Genomic DNA, 21479 nt, shown 5'->3' on the forward strand with positions numbered 1-21479 from the left:
ATATCGCGATATCGATAACAGTCAGTGTTACCATGACGATAATCGACAATATGGTAAAAATGACGTTGCGTTGCCAAATACATTATAAATAGCTTAGTAGTTACCATACACTTACCTTTTTAGTGTTTTTGATGCAGCTACAGTAGCCAATGTGTTAAAGCAAAACATGGAAGGTAATGTTGGTTTTGTCTGTTTTCATTATACATACGCAGAGAGAAGCACGTTACAAATAATTAATGAGACATAGCTTGGCTAAAAGTTTTAAACAGCTCTAAAAATATTATCGGCTATAGGCTATATTAAATAAAATATTAATAATGAAAATATTAATCAAACATGGAAACCTGGAAAACATTTAAAATACTAACGCTAAAAATAAAATGAGAGAGCAAAACCTTTGGGAAAACAATATTTTATTCAGGACACAATGCGAATGATATTCAATTATTTAGACAAATTGCTTTTATCAGTAGCATATTAAAAAAGTTTTATTTTAAAATCAAACTATGGGTAAACAAAAATCACCTTAAAATCACTTTAACCAGGTGATCTGTAAACCACCATAACTGGTTTACCCATCTTAACAGTTGCGTATGCAAATCATAAATGCATTTTTAAAAATCATCAAAAAACTAAATCATCATTCAAAACTAAAACAAATATGATTTCATTTTTTTTAACACATTAGGCTAGTTCTTAAAAATAAAATATAATCCAAACACCACGTTATTTAATTGAACCTATGCATTTATAAAACATTAACATAACGCAACAATCTAACGCAGGTTTCTAGACAGGAAAACAAGCATATTCACCTTATCCGGGGTTAAAGCATTACGGAATGGGGTGACAATTTGACCTGCTGCGCTAAAAACTCTTTCTGAAGGACTGCTTGTTGCAGGCACACACAAAAATTTTCGCGTTATGAGAGACATGAGCGGGAATCGGCTTTCATTATTTTTCCACCACGCAAGTGGATCCTCCTCACCGTCAATCACATCCTCCAAAAGATAGGCCGCGAGCTCAGCCGCTGCCCGACCCGCCTCACTCGTAGGTGTTTTTTTGGTCTTTCCAAGGAGATCACTCAGTGTGTTTTTTTTTTTCTTCAAAGGCACCTCTTGAGCGCTGGTGTTTGCATGTTGTTCTTCGTTCTCGTGATTTACCGGGCTTGAGTGACGATGGCACTCTGTAATGGCATCAAGCACTTCTGTCTTGGTTTGCTCTAATTCGTTCAAATTAAATCCACCTCTGTAGCGGGGATCAAGGAGAGTGCTAATCCGGAGAAGTTTTTGGGTTGCGTGGTTGTTATATTTGGCGTCTAATTCCTCCAAGATGCCAGTCTTAATTTTTTTACCCAATTGTGTGTCATCGTCATTTTCCGTTAAGACACGACGTGTGTGTTGTAGCACTGGGGTGACAGACGAAACAGTAACATAAGTTTCTCCTGACAAAACGTCGGTCAAATCTTCTACAGGCTTCAGTCCTTTGTTCACAGACTCCAGAACTGAAATATCTTGCCACGTTAAGTTTGGTAGTGGACGTCGGCTTTTGTCATCTGCAAAGACCCGTCGTATTGCTGGAGTCTGCTCCAGAATCCTTTCCGTCATCTTCAGCTTCGAGCCCCAGCGCGTTGGACAGTCCTACAATCAATTAATAAACAACACAAAAATCATTACTATTTAAAGTGTTTGTTTTTATATACATTTTTTATATCAATCTTTTAATTTAACATTTGTTTTTTCTTTTAAGAAAGATTCCTATTTTCTTTTAAGATAGATTTAAAATAGCTGCGTTTGTGTTCTGCAATTCTAATGTAGCCTAACCTTAAACGGTTGTAAATTTATATAAAAGGTAACCATAGGCCTGTATTTTAAATACTATTAAAATAAAGATGTTAGAATAAAATTATTATAATATAAAAAATCATGGGTATAGGCTATTTAAAATAGCATAATAAAATACAATATATAAAATAATGGTAACTCTACAATAAGGTTTAATTTAATCTCCAATATGTTATTTAACAGTTGAGATAGTTCTTTAATGCTTCGCTAACTAGCAGAAGACACTAGCAGGGTTTAAATCCCAGTTGTGCAGACGGGGGCATGTTGTCACACTTCGTTACAATGAGCCCCTATTAGAAATATGCTATTATATTCTATACTTTTATTAATTTTATTGAGAAAACGTGAGAAAAAAGGTGAATAAAGACTGAGAGTCAATGTTCAGAAATGACTAATTATTTATTTATTTTGAACTATGTTGTATAGCTGTGTTTTCCTGTGTTCGTAGTCAAAACTCAAAAATGAGTTTATATTTAATTATTAAAAATTGCCATTATTTTATATGAAAAAGTTTTTAAATTGTATTTTATTTAGAAAATATTTTAGTTTTTTTTTTTTTTTAGTTTTTTTTTTATTAGATCAGATAACATTTTAAGCTGTCATATGTTATGTTACAATGTACTCCACCTATGGGGCATGTTGTCACATTTCACTTCCATTCTTTCGGGGTATGTCAAGAAAAAAGTATATACTGTATTAATAAAACAAAAATACATAATTGTAGTAGACATGTGGGAAATTAATGTGGGAAAAAATAAATACTCTGAAGTAGATTTACACAAACTGAGAAAGACAAAAAGCGTTACTTTGTGCCCCGCTCTCCCCTACGTTCATTATAAGATCAAGTTAATTAGGCTATTAGTTAATGCAACTAATGTAGTTAACTAATGTTTACTGATGAAACCTTATTCTAAAGTGTTACCAAAATAATATAAAAATAATAATGATATTAAAATATAACAGTTTTTAAATTGTATTTAAAACTCAAGTTATCTTACCGTTACAAGAGAGTGATTAGGGATGTTGAGCTCCTCTTGCGCTCTCACGAGTTCACGTCTTCGGTGCCAACTCTTCGAGAAAGCCCCATTAATGGCCCGGCATACACCAAATGCTCGGTCTGTACTGGCCTTCTCCTTCTGAAGTGAATTGTTTATGGCGACATTCAAATTGTGCCCAAAACAATTAAGCCATGGCCAGGGTTCGAATTATGATTTCATCTTTGTGGGGGTCTCTTAAAAAAAAAAAAAAAAAAAAAAAGTAGCCTATGAGCAGGGGCGGTGTAGCTTAATAATGTAATATAAAAATATAAAAAATTGTAAATATAATACAAATTTAATAAAAAAAAAAAAAGCGTTGGTAACACAATTCAATTTAAATAGTACATTTGGCTTAATTTGTCTTCAAATTCAGATTCAAGCATGTATTTAAGTGGTCTAGTGGTAGAACTTTTGCCAAGCGTGTCAGAGGTTCTGGGTTCGAAAACGTACTCGTATAGTTTTTTTTTTTTTTTTTTATCAAATCCGATTATGTTTATCAGTGGTTGTATAACAGGCAGAGACACATTTATGTGCATTTTGTTTTGTAATTTCACATGGAACAAATAGAGAGTCTCCACAACGGATTGAAGCGCGCGTCCGAGTGAAGAATGCGCGAGCCACAAACAAACACAATATCCGCGCCACTGATCGCAGCGGCAACGAGCACTTTGATCACTTGATTTAAGCATAAGGATGTATTGTAGTGTGATGACGATCCGAGATCCCGTGAGATCCATGTGTTTGGCATCTTGTCCTATCTTTTAAGTCATGCTACAGTAGTCTGAAGGAAAAAGTGCTTTATTTGTAATTTAAAATAATGGTGCTGATGATTTTTAGAGACCCCCACAAGTATATGATTTTACTGCTTTCATGGGAGCTCATCCTCTCTCTATGGGAGCTCAGCTCCCACTGGCTCCCACGTAATTCGAACCATGGCCATGGCCAATTTAGTTGCCGCACTGCTGCAACGACATTAGCTCCATTGTCTGTGGTGATACATGAAATTTTTCTTTCATCAACGCCCCATTCTTTAACACTCTCCAAGAGACTATCTGCCAAATAATCTGCTGTGTGGCTCTCAGGCACATAAATCGTTCCGAAGCAGTTTGATTGTAGTAGCAGCTACCCAGTCTTTGTCTATGTAATGAGCAGTAATTGACATGTAAGGTGTCATCGTATTGCTGCTCGACCACATATCTGTAGTAAGCGCAACATAGTCCGCGCTACTGATGTTAGTCATAACCTCAGTTTTCACCGTATTATACAGCTCTGGAATAGCTGTTCTTGAGAAATAATTCCGACTGGGTACTTCATACTGCCGGTCAAAAGTTTGAAGCATGGACCGGAATTCTGCCTGGTCCACAAGACTAAGAGGCATCATCTTTTTAACCAGAAAACGGGTCACAGCTAGAGTGCACTGTCTCCATTTTAAACTGGATTTATCGTACTTCTTTCCACAAGCGAACGCAGAAGCAATTGGATTTAAACTAGAACTTTTCCCGCTTTGAGATGCGGCTGCAGAGCGCGGCTCAAATGAGGCCGCTACTGCTGGATGGTGTATGTGGATATGGCTGCGGAGATTAGTGGTCTGCGCATCCTTAACCTTCACTTTTTTTTTGCACAGCCTGCAGATAGCCTCTGTTGGATCCGCTGGTTCACCTTTTGCGTTTGGTTTAAATCCATAATACTGCCAAATTAACGATGTGCATCTTTTCTTGGATATTAAGCTGTCGTCCTCCATTTTATGCCGGGAAAATGTTGACGTCGGACATGAGCAATAGCGCGCGCGCGGCGAGTGGGCGGGGTCAGTGCGGAGCAGACGATGTTATCGGATATCGCGATATTTTTGAAGGTGATTATCGCCCCAAAAAAATGTACATATCGCCCAGCCCTAGATCCTACCCAGCTGAGAATAGAAAAAATGCACAAAAATATACAACTCCAAGCCACTTCTTGCTAGGACTCAAATAAAGAAAATCTGACAAGAGTTCTTTTAGGTTCTTTCCGCTTCACCTGCACTTTGCATTCCCTGCAAAAACTTCTCCACATCAACCGGGTCCTCAAACTCACGGGTCTGTCCATCGATTGTCTGGCGCAGCTTGGCTGGGTAAACTATTGCATAATTGACGTTCATGGATCTCAACCGTTGTTTAACCCCGTCAAAATGCTTCCTCTGACGGTAAAGCTCCGCGGATAAATCAGGGAAAAATCTGACTTCATGATCTCCATACATGATCTTGCCTTTAATCCTGGCAGCTCTCATCACTTTATCTTGGCTTTATCTTGAAAGTTCAAAAACTTCATGATCAGCATTCTTGGAGGAGATGATCGACTGGATTGTGAACGACCAGGTAGTCTGTGCGCTCTCTCGATGATGGGCGGCGCGAGAAGGTTGCCGGGCCCAACACTTCAGGTAACCATTTTTTGGAAGGCGACCGCATCGGGATTTTCCACCTTTTCAGGAAGATTGACCAGTCTTAGTTTCGATCTTCGAGAGCGGTTTTCTAGATCGTCTAGTTTGTCTGAAAGGAAGGCTAGGCGTTTAACTACCTCTTCCATCTTGCCCTTCTCCGTATTAACCATGTCTTCTACGTTGCTAATTCGCTCTTCGGCCATATCCATGCATCCCGAGAAGTCTCTAACATCCTTTTTTACCTCATGAATCGCGTTAAGAACGCCATCTATTTTTGTCGCTTCTCATCATGTCCAACTTTTGGATCACATCCAGATTCTGGCCAATGTTGGTACAACTTTCTTCAGGTTGGGAAACGCTGCATGCGTTACCTGACGAGCTAGCTACACTGCTAGCATCCCACTCATCATCCTGGTCCTTGAGTGGCGAGGAGTCCGATTTATGCTTTATTTTGGATTTTTTCGACGGCATTTCGGTTCTTATTTCACCTCAAGCAGTTAGTGAAAAATAAAATAAACTTGTATAAACAAAAAGACGGATAGTATACAGGATTTTCAGCAAATAACGTCAGGAGCTCACCAAAAGACGTGCACTCAGCTCGGAGTCATAACCACGCCCCCCAGTACCCAATTCTTAATAAAAGAGCAGTTCCCTTTCAGGCGGGTAACGTTCAACTTAGTCGATCGTACCAACTCAACTCAACTCAACTCAACTCAACTTTATTTATAAAGCACTTTCAACACCACAAGTGGAACCAAAGTGCTGTACAGAAGATATAAAAAGAGAAAATAAAAACAAAAAAATAAAAACAATGCAAACAAATGACACACAACTTACAAAGCATTATCAAATGCTAAAGAAAACAAATAAGTTTTAAGCGCACTCTGAAAAACACCCAGTGAAGGACACGTTTTTACAGACAGAGGAAGGTCATTCCAGAGCCTAGGAGCTGCAACAGAGAATGCCCGATCACCTTTACATTTTAAACGGGATCGCGGAACCATGAGAAGCAATTGATCATTTGAGCGCAAAGATCTACTGGATTGACAGCGGCTGATTAAATCAGTAACATACTCAGGCGCTATACCATGCAGAGACTTAAAAACATACAACAACGCTTTGTATTGAATTCTGTAGCGTATAGGTAACCAATGTAATTTAATTAACACTGGAGTAATGTGCTCTCTCTTCTTAGTACCGGTTAAAAGTCTAGCAGCTGAGTTCTGAACGAGTTGCAAACGGGAGAGAGAAGCCTGACTCACACCCAAATACAACACATTGCAATAATCCAAACGGGATGACACAAAGGCATGAACAACCTTCTCCATATCGTCAAAAGAAAGGATAGATTTCAATTTAGATATTGATCTAAGATGGAAGAAACTATTCTTAACGACAGCATTGATTTGCCGGTCAAATTTAAGCTCCGAGTCAAAAATGACACCAAGGTTCCTCACGCTAGACATTTTTTTCCCAGGAAACAACCCCAGGCAGTCATCATCCACACACCCCTTATTTCCAAATAAAATCATCTCGGTCTTATCCTCATTTAATTGGAGAAAGTTATTCGCAAGCCAACACTTAACTTCGGCCAGACATGCCTGAAGAGACTGAATGGCAAATTTATGCCCATGTTTAAGTGGTAAATAAATTTGAGAATCATCCGCATACAGATGATACTGAATCCCAAATTTCTCAAAAATCAAACCTAGAGGGAGCATATAAAGGGAAAATAAAATTGGTCCCAGTATAGAGCCCTGTGGAACCCCACACACAAGAGGTGCAACGGAAGAAAAATAATCCCCTAAATTGACTGAAAAAGTCCTATTCTTCAAATAGGAAGAGAACCATTTCAGGGCTAAGCCCTGAATACCAACCTGATCCCTAAGACGATCAATGAGAATGTTATGATCAACTGTATCGAATGCCGCTGTAAGATCTAACAAGAGCAAAACAACACGGTTTCCAGAGTCAACACCTCGCAGGATATCATTAGAGACCCTCAAAAGAGCAGATTCTATACTATGGCCAGCTCTAAAACCTGACTGGAATCTATCGGAAATGTTATTTCTCGTTAAAAAATCATTAAGCTGTGCATTCACAATTTTTTCTAATATCTTAGAAATAAAAGGCAATTTTGAAATCGACGATAACTACTCAAGTCAAAGGGATCTAAGCCGTTTTTTTTTAAAAGGGGCTGAATAACCGCATGCTTAAAACTAACCGGAACAACACCAGATGACAAACTAGTATTCATAATAAACAGAATACTTGGGCCAATTGAATCAAGTACTTTCTTAAAGAGAAGAAGGGAGCACATCACCAGGAGACCTGGTGGGCTTCATATGAGCAGTAATATCATTAACCTGCCACAAAGAAACAGGCATAAAACTGGTTAATTGGTTCGGAAGGTCAACAGAAGCAATAAAATTATTGCCAACAGATGAAATCTGAGATCTAATTCCATCAACCTTACCAATAAAAAAGTTTAAGAGCTCTTCACACATGTCAGCAGAAGGAGTGAGTGAAGGAGTAACAGTAGGGTGAAGAACAGCATTTACAGTAGAGAAAAGTACTCTAGAATTATTACAGTTTCTGGAAATGATGACAGAGAAATAATTTGATCTAGCCAATTTAACAGCTCTTTGATACTCATTCAAATGGTTCTTCAAAATCTCATAAGAGACTTGTAATTTATCTTTAACCCATTTGCGTTCAGCTCTCCTACACTCCTGCCTAAGAGCACGGGTAGTACTGTTTAACCAGGGCTGCGATTTTACTTTTTTCCCCCTGACTTTGACAGGAGCCACAACATCTAAAATCTCTAAACAAGAAGAGTTAAACCGATCGACCAACTCTTCTAAACCCATACAGAGAGAGTGTGACTCGATCAATGAAAAAAAAGGAGAGACATTAAAAACAGCTGAAAAACTACTAGCTGTGCATGGATTGAGTATGCGAGATGAAACCGAGGCAGAAACAATATTATCCGGCACACCACAAGGAAAGTTAGAATTTAAGATAACAGTCTTATGGTCAGAAAAAACAGTATCAACAATCTTTATGCTATCAACAGAGAAACCCCGAGATAATACAAGGTCAAGCGTATGACCACGTTCATGAGTTGGACCCGAAACGCATTGTAAAAAATCAAATGACTCTAATAAATTTAAAAATTCTTTGACCAGGGGCTTTGAAGGGCAGCACACATGGATATTAAAATCCCCCAAAATTTGAATATTGTCAAAAGAAGGGACAATACCAGATAAAAATTCTGAAAACTCCTGAATAAAATCCCCATGAAAGTTTGGGGGTCTATAAATCAAAACACTTAACACAGATTTAAAAGAATTCAGCGTAATTAACTGAGATTCAAAAGTGCAAAAAGACACAGAAGGTGAAAGACTACACTTAAATTTGTCTTTAAAAACAACTGCAAGACCCCCGCCACGACCAACAGACCTAGGGGTACTAAAAAAACTACAACCAGGAGGAGAAAGTTCAGAGAGAGAAGACATTTCACCAGCATTAAGCCAAGTCTCAGTAATAAAATAAAAAATCAATTTCATAAGAAAGAAAAAGATCGTTTAAAATAAAGGTCTTATTTGCCAGAGATCTCGCGTTAATCAACGCCATTGTTACTGGAGTGGGAGTGGTATCGGAGGAGGATTGCAGAGAGGAATCACAGAATGTTACCGGACTCCCGTCACGTAAAGAGCGAAGATTCCGATGATTAACTCCTCGATCTGCAGACTGTCGCCTTACGTGAACCATCCGTGAGGACTGAGGCATCAACGCCGAAGACGGAAAGACAGGCACAATGTATGAACATCTCAGGTTCACGACCACGGCCTCTGCCATCGAAGAAGCTGGTCCGATGACTGGAAACTTCCCGATCTTCTTCGATCTCACAAGGACTCCAGCACGCTTCCCACGCTTCCTTTGCCGTTTCCTCCACATGCACAGACATCCCGGCAAGTAACACATTTTCCTCAATGCGACTGGCACATAATGCGAGTGCAGATGCCAATCATCTCTGGGATCGCGAAATAAACAATCGGACACAGCCGATCGAATATTAAATAGCGTCATGCGATCATATACCAGAGGGGAGCAAACAGAGCGCGTGATAAAACAAACAAGAAACATTACAAATAAAAGAGACAAGGACAGACTGTGGCAAGCCGGCAAACATCCTGGCGCCATCTTGAAAGTCTCCAGAAGTACCAACTGATGGGATCACGCCAGGGAGCCAGATGTCTTCGATATAGTATACAAATCAAGCCAAATGAGCTTTGGCAGGTGCGCAATCCACGCCCTACTCTGCAACGCGGGTATAACAGGGAAGTACCCACCATTTTTTTTCGCTTCGGAGCAGATCAGTTGTTATGTCGATATCTCTGAAAGTGTACTTTAATAACAAACCTGTGTGTGTCGGCACTTCTGTTGGAAGCTCTCCCAGTGCTGACGTTACAGCGTGTGGCAGCGGTGATCGCAAGCTTCTGAATCTCTTAACTGCTGTTCTCACAGCAACCTTTGTGTTTGTTGGCTGACGGTCGGTTTAAGGGCAAGGAAAGTGAGTGCTTCACTGACGGGGTTTCCCGTCAGTGTCGCCGCGGACATCCCTGTGTGCTCCAGCACTGGTGAAGGGCGTTATTCCAAGGAAGTAAACACGGGTGAGTTTTTCATCTTTCTTCTCCGGAAGAAGGATGTCTTTCCACCTGTGCGCTGCTGGATGTGGTCGATCCCTAGCCCTCTGTGTCACGTGTTTGGGCATACAACACGCTGAGGCAGCTTTTGTGGATGGTGCATGTTTTCTGTGTGAAGACACAGTGTTGAGATCTAGACTCTCGTTCGCTCGCAAATGTAGAGTGCCTGATTTTGCGCCACTCCCTTGCGGTTGGTGTGAGTCAGGTGATCGCAGAGTTGTTTTTGAGGCTCCGCCCGGAGATTATTCCCCGTAGACTCATCACAACTCCTTCACATCGATACCTTTGGATTCTAGTGTTGAGCGCACTGATTCATCTGTAATGGGTGAATTAGACGTTCCATTGGAAATTCACCAGGGGGATAGGATGCCTTCCACTACATTTGAGGGCGAGCTGTATACTGTCGGGGACGATTCAGGGTTGTACAGCATGGCCTGAGTCAGATCCACAGTCATCAGCTATGCTGAAACGGGCCGCCGAGGCTGTCGGGCTCGAGTGGAATCCTCCGCCCGGGCCCGCTCAGTCTCAGCTGGATGATTGGTTTCTTGGAGTGGGTCGGGCTCTGCCCACCACTCCAGTACCTTTCTTTCCCGAGATGCATGGGGAGCTAACCAGGTCATGGAAGGCACCCTTTACTGCCTTATGTGACCAGGATGGCTCCTCCCCCCTCGCTACCCTTGAGTGCGGCGCGACAAGTGGTTATATGGCGATCCCTCCGGTGGAGCAGTCTGTTCTGGCACACCTGTGTCCGGCGGCCGCTACATCCGGCTCTGGAGAACCGTGTTTCCCCTCACAGGCTCTGGAGTCGTTGTCTGCTTTGTCAGACACGGCTTATGGAGCCTGTGGGCAAGCCGTCGCCTTTATGCACGCCTTGGCCTTGTTACAGCTTTTTCAGGCTAAAACACTCCAGGACGTGCAAAAGGGTAGGCCAGACTGTCAGCTCATGGATGAGCTCTGTAAGGCAACCGACTTGGCTCTTCGGAGCACAAGTGTGGCAACCTGCGCGATCGGTCTGGCAATGTTCACTCTGGTGGTTAAGCAGCGCGATCATTGGCTCGGTCTGGTTGATATGGAGGATGCGGACAAGGTTCGGATCCTGGACTCCCCAATTTCCCAGATGGGGTTGTTCGGCGACGCTACAGTGGGTGGTGCCCAACAGCCTTCTGTAGCTCAGTCGCAGGTGGAGGAAGCCCGACACACCCTGCCGCGATGGCTTGCTGAGCCTCTCACCCCGTCGCCGCTAGCAGTCACTCCACCAGCACGTCGCCGAGGGCGCCCCCCTAAGGCAGCTCAGCCTGTTAGGCCCCCGCCACAGCTCGGGCCTCAGCATAAAGCTAGCCGTAGGCAGGCTGCCCAGCCTGTGTCAAATCTTGCCAGTCCAGGAGGCAAGAGTAAGCGTCCCTGATACAGGCCACCCAGGGTTGGGGACGAAAGTTTCTCTGGTGGTTGTTGTTCCACCATTGTCTCTCTGGAGTACAGTGGTTTCCAAATCGCCAAAGGGACAGAAATTTTCAACCCTGGGTTTCAAGAGGTTCAGATTATCAGACACCCCAGATCAGTCTAGCCTGCCTCAATCCCCTCTTGTGTCGCCAGTTGGCAGACGAGTACGGTTCAAGGACCCAGGTTTGCCTCCCCCTGTACTCAATGCCACCAAGTGGAGGCAGGTTCGTGTGATACGTACACAGACCCCCCTCCGGACCGCCTTAGGGCCCTCCGGGTTGGTACCCTGCCTTCCACTTCGCTGACCTCCTCCTGGTACGGTTTCTGCAAGCCTGGAAAGACCTCTGCAGACCGTCCAGCTGGCTACTGAGCACCATTGCACGCGGCTACACGATTCAGTTCCACCGGCACCCACCCAGATTCGCTGGCGTTCGCTCCACGGTTGTGAAGAGCAGATCTGCCCCAATCTTGCGTGCGGAAATTGCTGTCCTACTGGCAAAGGATGCAATAGAACCGGTGTCTGTAGCCAACATGAAGCGAGGGTTTTACAGCCCTTGCTTCATTGTGCCAAAGAAAGGAGGTGGATTAAGACCAATCTTAGACCTACGCATCTTGAATCGGGCCCTTTACAAGCTCCCGTTCAAGATGATAGTACTCAAGGACATATGCAGATGTGTCCGTCCAGGTGATTGGTTTGCAGCGGTAGACCTGAAGGACGCGTACTTTCACGTCTCCATCCTGCTGCGACACAGGCCATTCCACGTTCAAGGGTCGGGCGTGTCAGTACAAAGTCCTACCCTTTGGACTGTCTCTGTCCCCTCGCGGAGGTGGCCATTTCTCCCTTGAGAGAACAGGGCGTTCGTGTCCTCAACTACCTCGACGACTTTCAGAGGCTCCTGGGGCATATGGCTTCCGCAGCGGCAGTCACGCCGCTGGGGTTGTTACATATGAGACCACTTCAGCATTGGCTTCTTGGCCGGGTCCCATGGAGGGCGTGTAAAGATGGTTTCTCGAACTTGCCGGAAAACCTTCCAACCTTGGTCAGACGCTGTGTTTCTCCGGTCCGGTGTGTCCATGATACAAGCGTCCAGGCATGCGGTGGTGTTCACAGATGCCTCCAAGACAGGTTGGGGGGCCACGCATGACGAGTTTGCAGTAGCAGGACGCTGGACAGGTCCTCAGCTGCATTGGCATATCAATTGCCTCGAGTTGTTAGCGGTACTACTTGCTTTGAGACGCCTCAAAACGCCGCTGCTCGGCAAGCATGTACTGGTCAGATTAGACAATACCACGACCGTGTCGTACATCAATAAGCAAAGTGGTGCATGTTCACGTCATCTGACACAACTCGCCCGTCTCCTCCTTTGGTGGAGTCAGAAGCATCTGAGGTCGCTTCGTGCCATTCATATTCCAGGTCTGCTCAATCGTGCCGCCGACAGGCTCTTACGACAGCAAATAAAGCCTACGGAATGGAGACTCCACCCCCAGTCTGTTCAGCTGATCTGGGATCGTTTCGGGGCCGCACAGGTAGACCTGTTTGCCTCTCCAGAAATGACCCACTGCCAGTTGTTTTATTCACTAACCAAGGACTCTCTTGGTGTGGATGCACTGGCACACAGCTGGCCGACAGGTCTACGCAAGTATGCGTTTCCCCTGGTGAGCCTAATTCCACAGTTACTGTGCAGAGTCAGGGAAGAAGAGGAGCAGGTCTTGCTAGTTGCCCCTTATTGGCCCAACCGGACCTGGTTCTTCGAACTCATACTCCTCTCTTCAGCCCCTCCCTGGCCCATCCCCCTGAGGGAGAAGGGCAGCATTTGGCACCCACGTCCAGACCTGTGGAGAATCCAGGTCTGATCCCTGGACGGGAAGTGGAGGTTCTGAGGGGTCTACCACAAGCTGTTGTAGACACTATCACCTCTGCTAGAGCCCCCTCCACGAGACTGGCTTATGCATCGAGGTGGAACCTGTTTGTCGATTGGTGTTCTTCTCACGGAGAAAACCCCCAAGTTTGTTCGGTCGGATTGGTGCTTTCTTTACTCCAAGAGGGGTTGGAGCGAGGGCTGTCTCCCTCCACCCTCAAAGTGTATGTTGGCTCTATTGCCGCACATCACGATGCAGTTGGTGAGAAATCCCTGGGGAAGCACGATCTGATCGTCAGATTCCTTAAGGGAGCAAGGTGGTTGAACCCTCCTCACATCTCTTCCATGCCCTCTTGGGACCTATCTCTGGTGTTAACAGCACTTCAGAGACCTCCCTTTGAGCCCCTGTGGACAGTGGAGTTAAAAATTCTGTTTCTCAAGACAGTTCTCTTGCTTGCACTGGCTTCTATCAAGAGGGTAGGGGAACTGCACGCTTTCTCGGTAGACGAATCGTGCCTGGAATTCGGGCCGGCTGACTCTCAGGTGACACTGAGACCTCGGCTGGATATGTGCCGAAAGTTCCCACTACTCCCTTTAGAGATCAAGTAGTGAACTTGCAAGCGCTGCCCCTGGAGGAGGCAGACTCAACCCTAGCTTTTCTATGTCCAGTCCGCGCCTTACGGACTTATCTGGACAGAATGCAAAGCTTTAGAACCTCAGATCAGCTCTTCATCTGTTTTGGAGGCCTGCAGAAAGGGAAGGCAGTCTCTAAGCAAAGGCTGGCCCACTGGATAGTGGATGCCATCATCTTGGCGTAAGATACCCAAGGTGTACCTTGTCCCCCAGGGTTGCATGCTCACTCCACCCGGAGTGTTGCTGCTTCCTGGGCGCTGGCACAGGGTGCCTCGCAGGCAGATGTTTGTAGAGCTGCGGGTTGGGCGACACCTAATATGTTTGCTAGGGTTTATAGCTTACGTGTTGAGCCAGTAGCTTCTCAGGTGCTCCCTTCAAATAGAGGGCACCCTTGAGTCAAGCATGCTCATGTCGGCTTGCTACGTATTCATACGCATTCTTAGGCTTGTGTTTTCCCTTGTTATACCCGCGTTGCAGGGCGGGGCGTGGATTGCGCACCTGCCAAAGCTCATTTGGCTTGATTTGTATACTATATCGAAGACATCTGACTCCCTGGCGTGATCCCATCAGTCGGTACGATCAACTAAGTCTCCGTTCCCTCCTTCAGGGAACTAGGGTTACATTGGTAACTGAGACATTTCCTCTATCTCTGGGTCCTAAGAGGGTGTGGATGACAGCGTGTGACGCTATGCCTTGCTGCTATGCCAGCGGGGTCTGGTTCGAGGACACTCCTCGGGGATGGAGGACACAGCCTTATCATACATATTTCAAAGTTAAGGATTTGATTGATTATTTGATTACTTTATTTTTGACAAAACATACTTTAACATATGAGCAAAAATTGGCAAACAAAAGCTTATTTGAGGTGGCAGATATTTTACAGTAAAAATGTATAATCTATCCAAAACTAATCAACGAAATGTTGTCTTTCATATGTCTGTAACATAGGTCTTTCATTTTTATTATAAGAAATATAAATGTTAATTTGCAGTTTAATACGTTGCATACAAATACATTTTATTTCAACATATTTCAGTCGATTTTTACTCAGTATTGCAATACAGTTTGCTAAAACCGAAACATTCATTCACACACACAAACGCCTGACTGTAACGTTGTTTTTATGAAATATTAGGGCATATAAATGTTAATTTGCAGTTTAATACGTTGCTTATACAAATAGCCTACATTTTATTTCATCATATTTCAGTCGATTTTTACTCATCTCAGTATAGCAATACATTTTGCTAAAACATCATCATTCATTCACACACACAGAAAGGCGATTTAAATTTAAACTGTCTTTTTGCGAGCTGTGGTAAACAGCGCGCATCTCTGCGGCTGCCGTTCATTCATTCACACGGAAACGTGATTAACTTACTACAGTTTTCCTCACTCAGTCGGATCCTCGCTCCTCGCAATACCCGAACTCTGAGGTAGATTCTCCATTATTATTATTCCTCACAGCGCTGCCAGATGGTGTAAACACGTAGGCTACTATGATATGATTAAACTTGTGTTTTCTCGAGCTGATATGGGGGGCGTTCACAGGTTTGCCTCAGTAATTTGCGTTTGAATAGCACGCGCTCTCCGTGGGCGGGTTCACATTACATTTGAATTAGCTCTAATGAGCTTGACTGGAATCACTCTCTTTTAATACAGATTTCACAAAATGAGAATATTTGTTTTTTATATAAATTACCTCATTTAAAAGAAGAGAATTCAAGCTTCATGCCTGTGTGTCTGTATGCCTGTTTGACTGAGTATTCGCTGAGTTACAGTTCATTTTCGGACGCGTTTCAGAATGGATTTAAATGACAGAGAGAAGGCAGAACTCGCATCACGTTTATTTTTCTTTATTTGGCAAAAAGCACAACACTTTGTTTTTATTGCGAGTATACACAAAAATAATACACATTTAACAGAATCGATTGATGTATGAAACTTGCTTGTAATATCAAAGTCAACAGAGCAAAATTAATTTCTTTTGAACTGAACTGAAAAAAAGCGAGCCTATCGCGCCGGCGCGATTGTCGACCTCAGGGGGTTAAAATACAAAACCTCTTTTTCGGCTTATGATTTATCAAGGGAGATTTATTGACTATGTTCACTTTGTGTTTTCCGTTAATGGTTCACCACTTCCGAGTCCAGTGGCTATGAAAGCCCCTAAGTTCAGTAATGAATTCACTCTCTCAGAATGCTCTCCAGAGTCCACTCAGAATGCTCTTCCGAGTTTGTTCCAGTGAGAGAAATTCCAGAATCTCATCCCATCGTGGCCGCCATTTCAGAGTCTAAAACACACAAATCCTTTACCCTTGTCGTTCATAACGGGACTTTTAAGTGTATTAACTTTGTCTGTAGGCAACTGCACGACAAAGTAGGATATAGCAATGAACACAACAATAAACACAATTAAACCGGGCAAAACATAACAATCTAGCCAACTTAACCATGGTAGAACCCCAAAAATCAAAAATCAAAATCAAGGAAAACTACATCAGACATGCAAATCACGTGGTCTCGTGCATGGAGTCGCTTCGCTTCTGAAATGCTCCTGGTATGAATTGGCACCACGTGAAGGATGGAACAACACCTCACCGGAGCTGTAATGCGCCGCAGACGTTTGCAGCGTAAATAAGGGGTTACTAGAACTAGGAAGTATGACCATATTAGCCCTCTTCTTTCAACACTGCATTGGCTCCCTGTTAAACATTGTATACATTCTTAAATCTTGCTAATTACTTACAAAGCACTAAATGGTTCAGCTTCCCAGTGCTTGTGCAAGCTCTTAATGCATTATAGTCCTTCACACCTATTGCAACCTCAAAATTGGGACCCTCAGCAGTGGCACGCAGCTACAGAAGTATACGTTTCCCCCAGTGAGCCTACTCGCACAGACACTGCAAAATCATGGAGGACGAGGAGCACATCTTGCAATTTGCGCCCTACTGGCCCAACCGGACCTGGTTCCCTAGAAATCATGCTCGCAACAGCCCCTCCCTGGCACATTCCTCTGAGGAAGGCTGTTTCAAACAGCGCTAATCTGCAGGCAAAGCTAACGGACCCACCTATCATGGCCGTCAAAACACTGGCGAAACACAACCTCAAAATTCTGGCCAGTTGATAATACCTAGAATATAAAAATCAACTGCTTTTCTTATTTTTACCTTAACTCTGGAACAGTCTTCCTAGCTTTGTCTGGGAAGCAGACACACTCAGTCAGTTTAAATCTAGACTTAAAACACTGTTTAACCTGGCATTTAAAATCATTTAAAATGATTGTTAGGCTGCATAAATTTGGTCAGCCAGAACCTGGAACACTTCCCATAACACCTGATGTACTCATTACATGAAGAAGAATGGCATCTACATTAATAATAGTCTCTCTGTTTATCCCAAGGTTTACCGTAGTCTGCTGGATCCGTGCCGTACCCAGACCAGATGAAGGATTTGTGCTTAGACACAGCCCTGAAGTGTCAGCAGAGACCGTGCCAACTAGACTAAGCAAAGGCCTCCTCAGCCTCCCCCTTCCATGGTGCCAGGTTTATTCACATGGATCCATGGAAACTTGTAATATTTCTTGTAAAGTTGTAAGTTTTCTGTTTTCGGTTGAGGGTAGTGTTGTGTAAGCGGCCCCTAAGTTAATAACTAATGATCTTTAAAACCGAAGTGAATCAATAAAAAACATACTTAAACTGGACTTTCTTCGAGAGCTGCTGTACAGCCAAAACAATCTTTGTTACGTTAATTTACTATTATCACTGTAAAAATGCTTTGAAACAATCTGAAATGTTTAAACCAGGCCAACTAGCAGTATTTCTGCTTGACACTGCTACAACACAACCTTTTGTCTGCAATGATTTTCATCATGTTTCCTACAACAACGTCTGACACGTTTACATTTTATGTGGTGTAAGAAAGTGACTTAAGCAGAAAAGCTACACAGATTCTGATCAGAGGGGTCAGACTGAATCCGATTTTCAGAAACGTGATTTGAAAAGTATTTCAAACTGCATGTGAAACAGATTTTCATGTGATTTATTTCTTCTTCTTTTTTAACGTTGCACACTTGCTAAATATGATTGGCTTCCAATAGGATCTGCACAAAAATCTGATTTGGACTAACAGTCTGAATAGTGCTTAAAGAATCTGAGGCAGAATGGTATGAATCAGTAATGAATGTGATACTAAGACATTTCAAAACCGAAAAAAGTCAAGTGTCCAAAAGTTACAAAAGTAATACAATAGTTTACTCACCACCACTCGTGTCATGTTGTCAGGGAGCGTGTCAATGGACAGCCCATTGATTGGCTCTTGTCCAGTTCTGTTCTGAGTGCGTCTGCTGGGATCTTGCTTGTCTCTTCTTGTTCTCTGGATGTCTGATGGACCTCCATCAGTCTTTTCTGTCTTCCCATAAATTATACCTGACATAAAAATGAAACCAAATAGCATGTTACCTTAGCTTAAACATGAATGTTGTCTTCAGACCGAGTTAAAGTTGGCATGAAATGAAAATTTCCCTTAATGCATGTTATTGATCTTATCGTAAACAATTCATATGTGCATAAGTTTCATTCTTTCAAAAAATGATTCTTAATGTTTATTCATTCTTAATCTAAATCCCACCCTTTTCTTAAAATTGAATGCAGGCTCACATTCAGATCTGCCTCCATCCAATCAGCAACAGGTGGAATTTTTTTTGGGTGTTTTTTTTGTCATTTAAACCATTGCATTAGCATGGTTTTAATCATAATATCTGACCGTTATCAGTTTGTAGCAGTAAATGAAGAGATGTCTTATCGATCACAAGTTCAGTATGGCGTACCACAAGGCTCAGTACTAGGACCACTGCTGTTCACCCTGTTCATGCTACCATTAGGAGATATCATTAGGAAGAATGGAATTAGCTTTCACTGATATGCCGATGATACTCAGCTCTATATTTCTTCACAACCTAACGAAAACTACCAATTCACAAAATTAACGGAATACATAGCTGATATAAAAAATTGGATGACTAGTAATTTCCTACTACTAAATTCTGAAAAAAAAAACAGAGATTCTAATTATTGGACAAAAAACTTCCTCACGTAATAACCTAGAATACTGTCTAACACTTGATGGCTGCTCTGTTAAGTCTTCATCGTCAGTTAGGAACCTGGGTGTGCTCTTTGATACCAATCTTTCATTTGAAAGTCACGTGTCTAGTATCTGTAAAACCGCATTTTTCCATCTTAAAAATATATCTAAATTACGCCATATGCTCTCATTGACAAATGCGGAACAATTAGTTCATGCATTTATGACCTCAAGGCTAGATTATTGTAATGCTCTACTGGGTGGTTGCCCTGCACGCTTAATAAACAAACTACAGCTAGTTCAAAATGCAGCAGCTCGAGTTCTTACCAGAACCAGGTAGTATGACCATATTAGCCCTGTTCTGTCAACACTGCATTGGCTCCCTATTAAACATCGTATAAATTTTAAAATATTGCTGATTACTTACAAAGTACTAAATGGTTTAGCTCCGCAGTACTTAAGCAAGCTCTTAACGCATTATAGTTCTTCACGTCTATTGCGATCTCAAAATTCCGGCCAGTTAATAATACCTAGAATATCAAAATCGACTGCTGGTGGTAGATCCTTTTCCTATTTAGCACCAAAACTTTGGAACAGTCTTCCTACTGTCACGGAGTCACTCAACAATGACACACCCCAACCAGCATTAACTCAGCGCACCTGGTCCCGCTCATCATCTCCGGAGTTCTAATCATCTTCACCTGCACTTCATCACCACTTACCTCTGTTGCACACTGCATATAAACCTCAGTCACTCTACACCCGGCATCCGGTCTCGTCTTTGACACCTGTGACTCTCCGGTTCCAAACCTTCGTTTGTTTGGTTCTAGGAAATTCCTCTCGCAAGTACCTTTTGTGTTACTAACGTCCTGTCTGTGTCTCCCAAGCAGTCGCTGTGCGTGGTGAGCACCCCTGGGCACTCTCATCTGTGAATTCGCTGATCATCTCCTCGACACCTCTCACATGCAGTGAGATTTCCAAGACTGTTCCCGTTCCAGCATCCTTAAAGACTGTTCACGTTCCAGCCCTTAGAAAGACTGTGTATTGAGTATTTCTGAAATGACCTCGAGCCTTCTTGTTTTGTGGAGTTGCACTACGTGTCCAATAAACATTGTTAACCCATTTCTGTGTCTTCGTTCCTCAGTAGATTGTGACACCTACCATTGTCCGGGAAGCAGACACACTCTGTCAGTTCAAAGCCAGATTAAAGACACATTTCTTTGACCTAGCATTCACGTAATATATTATAGACTTCTATAATCCAATGTTAGGCTGCATAGATTAGGTCAGCCGGACCTGGGAACATTTCCCATAAATCCTGATGTAGTCGTTACATCATAAGAAGAATGGCATCTACGCTAATTTTAGTGTCTTTGTTTATCACAAGGTTTTCCCGCAGCCTGCCAGATCCAGGCTGTATCCAGATCTGACGAAGGACCTCCGCCTTGACCCGATGACAACGCAGTGCTGAAGTGCCAACTAGTCTCTCCCCTGTGAACGATCCCTTTCCCACTCTACAGATAAAGCGTTGTCGGGATAATTTTGGTTTTGTGTATCTACCCTGAAGTGATAAAATTCAGTATCAAAATGTTAAGGCCAGACAAGTAGTTTAAGGCTTGGTTTGTAGGGAATTACAAACCTGCGCACATATATTCAAATGCGCATAACTATAGAATTAATTCTTGATGCACACGTGAGCGCCATCAGCGTTTCTCACAGGTTTGTGTTTAAAGTCTGTGAAGAGAGAATGATGTCGTCATCTCAGCGGCCTCTAACTTAATAACTAATGATCCTTGTGACGGAAGTGAATCAATCAAAACTAACTTTAGCTGGAAAATATCTTTATTCAAGAACCGCTATAAAGCCAAAACAATCTCTGTTACCTTAAATTATCCGTTTGTTACTGTAAAGCCACTTTGAAACAATCTACATTGTTAAAAGCGCTATATAAATGAAGATGACTTGACTTGACTTGACTGGTATCAAATGCAGCACTAAGATCGAGCAACACTCATAAAGAGATACAACCACGATCGGATGATAAGAGCAAATCATTTGTAACTCTAATGAGAACAGTCTCAGTACTTTGGTACGGTCTAAATCCTGACTGGAAATCCTCGCTAATACCATTTCTTTCTAAAAAGGAAAACAGTTGTGAGCATAGTGCCTTTTATAGTATCTTTGACAAAAAGAATAGATTTGAGATCGGCCTGTAATTGACTAATTCTCTAGGATCAAGTTGCGTTTTTTTTTAATAAGAGGTTTAATAATAGCCAGCTTAAAAGTTTTCGGTACATATCCTAGTGACAAAGATGAATTAATGATATTAAGAAGAGGATCTGACTTCTGGAAGCATTTCTTTCAGTAGCTTAGTCAGTATAGGGTCTAACATACATGTTGTTGATTTAGATGATTTAACGAGTTTAGACAATTCTTCCTCTCCTATTGCAACGAATGAATGGAAT

The 21479-nt window shown here is 42.6% G+C and overlaps 1 protein-coding gene across 1 annotated transcript in view; it reads right to left on the minus strand.

The window, feature by feature from the left end:
* Nucleotides 1-21479, minus strand: part of plxdc1 (plexin domain containing 1) — a gene marked incomplete at its 3' end in the record, with an annotated part of 661275 nt that overhangs the window by 517269 nt on the left and 122527 nt on the right. The window contains exon 2 of the mRNA XM_081393609.1: nt 18193-18359. Within this exon, the coding sequence (XP_081249735.1) occupies nt 18193-18359 (167 nt within the window). The remainder of the gene's footprint in view (nt 1-18192; nt 18360-21479) is intronic.

The sequence above is a fragment of the Scardinius erythrophthalmus genome (assembly GCF_964197995.2).
Source record: "Scardinius erythrophthalmus genome assembly, chromosome: 18".
Lineage (NCBI taxonomy): Eukaryota > Metazoa > Chordata > Actinopteri > Cypriniformes > Leuciscidae > Scardinius > Scardinius erythrophthalmus.